Source organism: Dioscorea cayenensis, unplaced genomic scaffold (genome assembly GCF_009730915.1).
Source record: "Dioscorea cayenensis subsp. rotundata cultivar TDr96_F1 unplaced genomic scaffold, TDr96_F1_v2_PseudoChromosome.rev07_lg8_w22 25.fasta BLBR01000408.1, whole genome shotgun sequence".
NCBI classification, from domain to species: domain Eukaryota; kingdom Viridiplantae; phylum Streptophyta; class Magnoliopsida; order Dioscoreales; family Dioscoreaceae; genus Dioscorea; species Dioscorea cayenensis.
In genome coordinates, this window is record NW_024086799.1 from 1 (window position 1) to 4,795 (window position 4,795).

A 4,795-nucleotide genomic window follows, 5' to 3' on the forward strand; every position below is an offset into this window, starting at 1 on the left:
CTACTCTGCCTTGCTAATCCAAAGTCTGCAACTCTTGCTCTCATCTCTTCATCAAGCAAGATGTTTGTAGCTTTGATATCTCTGTGATAAATGGCTGGTTTTACTCCATAGTGCAAGTAAGCAAGGCCTTTAGCTATGAGCTTGGGATGCTTGTTGCTGATGATGAAGATATGGTTTTCAAGGCTACCGTTTGGCATGAGGTCGTAGACGAGGTAGCGTTGGTGGTTGTGGTCGTTGGTGATGCAGCAGCCGCAGAGGGACGAGGTTTCGGTGGCGGAGATTGCTGATGATCTCAACCTCGTTGCGGAATTCCTCGTCGCCTTCGAAATCGGAGTCTAAGATTTGCTTCACGGCCACCGGAGTGCCGTCGGAGAGGATGCCCTTGTAGACGACGCCGAAGCCACCGCGGCCGATGAGGTTGTGGTGGGAGAAGAAGGAGGTGGCTTTTTCGAGATCTCTGATCTTGAACCAGATAGATCCGGTGTTTGGTCGTAGATGAGGTCGAGAACGGGGGTTTTCTTCTTGATTGAATGCCGGCGCCGCCGTCTTGCAGCGGCGTGACCAGAAGAGATAAAGCACGATGATGAAGGGCAAGAAGAGGATGGCGAAAGCGGCGCCGATGATGGCGTAGAGAAAGGCATGGGATCGGTGGGAAGGGGAGGAATGGGTGATGTCGAGGCTGAAGATGCAGGCGGCGACGAGAGGGTTTTGTGGGCCGGCGGAGTTGGAGATGCCGGCGGCGTAGAGGACGGTGAGATAGAAACAGTTATCGGAATGGGAGCGGTTGCCGTCAAGGGCGGTGAGGTTGGAGGAGACGCTTACGCCGGCGAGGTAGCAAGGCTGGCAGCTAGTGGTGGGGTTAGGGGGGACGGCGGAGCAGGCGGAGTCGACGGCGGTGGAGTTGCCGAGCTTGGAGATCCAGTCTTGTTTGGTTTGGATTGAGGCGCAGAAGTTGGGGGAGATGACGAAGTAGGAAGGGGAGTAGAAGTGGGTGGAGATGAGGTTGGACGGGAGGGAAAGGGAGGAGAGTTGGGATTGGAAGGTGGAGAGGCAGGAGATGGAGGAGTTGAGTGAAGGAAGACGGAACTGGGAGGTGGAACGGAGACGGAGAGCAAGGGCGATGGCGTAGAGGCTGAGGAGAGTTTGACGGCAGTTGGTGAGGTTGGGGTTGGTGGTTGAAGGGATGCAGTGGGAGTGATCCCATGGGTAGGTGGTGATGTAGGATAGGTCTAAAGGGCATGATGAAGATGAGGATGGAGGTGGTATGGCGGAGAATGACGGCAGGAAGAGAATGAGGGATGGGATTGAAGACATTCTTGCCATAGTCGGCAAGGCTTGGATAGAGAGAGAGAGAGAGAGAGAGAGAGGTTAGGGTGGTCAGAGGTGGCGACCAAAGATAGAGGTGTTTGGACTGTGAGTTTGGGAAGGAGTGTGGGATACTGGCGTTGATTGTACTTTCAAAAAGGTTTAAGAGCTAATTGTTTTTGAATATTTTTATTTATATATTTTTTAAATGAGTAAGAGTTTTTATGGGCACTGGTGCTGTGACGTGTCATGTGTTAGTAAGATCCTTGTTACGGGGGCAATGCTATTTGGGACGAATGAATGTGTTACATAGACAAATATGAAATTTTTACAAGAAGTCTCATCGAACTCGCGGGTGATGAACTTCAGTTTACTGAACTCACAAATGACGGCTTCTATGTTGATTTCTCCTCATCCGATGCCGCTCACGGGTAGTTTCTTCTCCTTGCGCCTTCAGTCATCTTGCAAAAATCCACACCAAATTGCTCTCGCCATCAGTCTCGCTAGACTTTAGGAGACGAAAAGATGTTTAAGGGAGAGGGAGACAGATCCGACAAACTCTGTTTTTTGATTGATCTCACTGAAACTTAAAGAGATGGAGAGAAACCCAAGAGTAAGAGTGAGAGTGAGGGTGAAAGAAATGAATCTGATGAGCTTTCGATATCAATTTCACCGAAACTAAATGTTTGTTTGGATTAGTTTTTGAAAAACCAAAAAGTGCTTATAAAAAAATACTTCTGGATTCAGAAAAAATTGTTTGTATTGATTTTTTGCAAAGCATAAGTTGTAAAAAAAAAAAAATTAAAAACAACTATTTTTACAGTTTTTGTTTTTACAAAAAAATTAATTCAAACATCAAATATAAAAAAAATATATATGAAAAAAAAAACTTTTCTCCAGAAACATTTTTATTAAACAAAAAATAAAAAAGGTACTTTTTTAACCAGACAAAGCCTAAAAGAGATGAAGAGAAATCCGAAAGTTGGGATGAAGAAAGAGAGAGAATATCAATCCTGTTGACCTGAGCTTTCGATATCTATTTCAGCCATTCACTTATCCTGAATAGCATTTCTCTGTTTTATGTGGAAGTTTTAGGGAATCTCTTCTTATTATTGCCCAAATCAGTATTTGTTGTGATTTTACGCACTTTGTAGATGTTTCTCTTTTGCTTTTACTTAGTTAGAGGGATGTGTTTTATCTATATTTAAAAAATAATAATAATGATTAATGACAAAGTTGCAGGGCTCTTTGAATTAGTACAGGAAAAAGATGCTATTAAATGATTGATGGCAACCTAGGAGAACAAAAAAAAAAATAAATAAAAAAATTAAATATTTATTTTTTATGACTTATGTTTCGAGTTTATCAAATGGCTGACTTTTTGTAGGGAAATATACTCTATATAATTAGAAGTTATATAAAACTATTTAGTTACAAATACGCGCACATACAAAATTAAAAATTACACAAAGTAATCTCATAACTTTCTTGTTTTTTCTCCCTACACACATAAATTTAATCATATATAGGTTATTGTATCGAATCATTAAAAAATGTTTTAAAAATTAATTTTCTCTACATTAACTACTTGAATTTTATTTTATTTTTTTTGAAAAAGTGAATAAACCACTAATATTAGAAAAGATAAAAAGTACAAAAAAATCCACTAGATGTGGAAAACACAAACAAACACGGATGAAAAGATAAAGATAAGGATAAAATAAGGCGACGACGAAAAAGCACTCCCGTCGACTGGAGCGGAAGAGCTAAATCCTAATCCCCCAAATGCCCCGGATCTCTCTCATTGAATTGTCGACATGAGGCTCTATCAGCTCCAGAAAGTTAGTGACGAACACTTCCAGAAACACATTCTTGTTTCTGGGCCTACCGGAGGATGTTAACACGGTCCCAACCAGTGCAAATACCAACGCAAAGCCAACCATACCCAATTCCAACTTGAAGTCCCTCCAACCATTCAATCGTATCGCAGCCCACCCACGTAGCATAAATAATAAGGTCCACATAACCCTTTTCACGTGGTAGCCCAACGTCCAAGACTTCTTCACAAGGCTCACTTCGGGCGCGACATTCCATATTATTAAAGAAACCTCACATGGCGGAACATTAGTAGGTGGATAATACGAGGAAAAATCCTCAACCAATGAGAGCTCAACACCCCAGTAATTAAACCAAAGAAAGGGCGACACCAATGGGGGATTGCTCTCATCTCCCAAGGGAAATAAAGACTTGCCCAAAACCTCGGACATCACATGCCGCACCTCTTTTCCAAGCGCTAGCAAACCTGCAACTTCCTCGGTCAACGCACGATCCATCCCATGCTCGACACATCGGCCTTTAAGCCTCCCACCCATAACAACTGATGTTCAGTGGTCCAAGAAGACTCCCGACCAATGGTTCGTCCCCACGAATCCATCCGACCAACGGTCACATGTGAAGACCTCGGTGGCTGCAACATCGTCTCCATACTGGCGGCAGTGGATCCACGCTCAACCTCAGCCCTCTTACCAATGATGGGGGAGCCAAGCTCCACCCCTGTCATCCTCTCGCCGGCGTGGGAATACAGCCCAACCGACGCCACACGAGTCACTCTATTCGTCAGAGCCAGATCTCGAGCCATCCACCCTGCGAACACGGTGAGGGAGCTAAGCTCCACCCCTGCCGTCAGCTCGTTCGCATGGGATCGCGGTGCATCCAGAGCCTCGCACGACTTTCTCTCTCCATTTGGGTTAATCACATGATGCCCCAAACCTAAAAAGCTACGGCGAGGGAAGCCAAGCTCCCAGCCCCTTGTCGTCGTCTTCTTGCGGGCGAGGGCGCTTGACTCGACCATCGCCACCTAAGTCTCGAAATCCTTCCAACCAGTCACCTATCTATCAAACCTGAACCCATCTGCGAGGGAGCTAAGATCCACCCCCACCATCTTGGCCGTGGGGAGCTCGACTCAACCATCATTGCACGAGTCACTCTCTCATCTGGACCATTCACCGGTGAACCACTAGGACAGGAGCCAAGCTCCACCGTCCCAAATTCACTCAAGCCACAGGGGCCGGGGCCCCGCTCACTGCACAGCCCTAAGTGGCCCGTCCTCCAGTCCCCCATCGTGGAGAACCAGCTCCAAACTTGCGTGGGATTCTTGCTCCACCACAGCCCCAACTGGACCATCCTCCACCCCCACTTCGCGGGAGCCAAGCTCCGCGCCGCACTTCCCAGGGAAGAAGACCAACTCATCTCTGACCTCGATCGGCTCCAAGTTGGCCTCCCCTCAGCCTACTTCGACCTTTTTGAAAAGCTTGACACCCCTCATTGAAGGCGCGTTGCTCCACCCTGAAGCAGTGAATCGAGGATGAGCGAACTCATCCTCATCTTCCTCCTCGTCATCATCCTCTCGAAGTGAGGGAGGGAGAGATCTAGAAGTCCAGATTGGCCGCCCATACGGGTGGCCCGAAAGCAGAACATCTCAGCCCATCTC

The 4,795-nt window shown here is 46.4% G+C and overlaps 1 protein-coding gene across 1 annotated transcript; it reads right to left on the reverse strand.

Annotated features, from left to right (window-relative positions):
• Positions 1 to 183: 183 nt before the first annotated feature.
• LOC120254289 (probable receptor-like protein kinase At1g11050) lies at positions 184 to 1,323 on the reverse strand. Its single transcript, XM_039262415.1, has one exon. It carries the CDS (start codon positions 1,321 to 1,323, stop codon positions 184 to 186), a length of 1,140 nt encoding a protein of 379 aa, XP_039118349.1.
• Between the last annotated feature and the right edge of the window lie 3,472 nt (positions 1,324 to 4,795).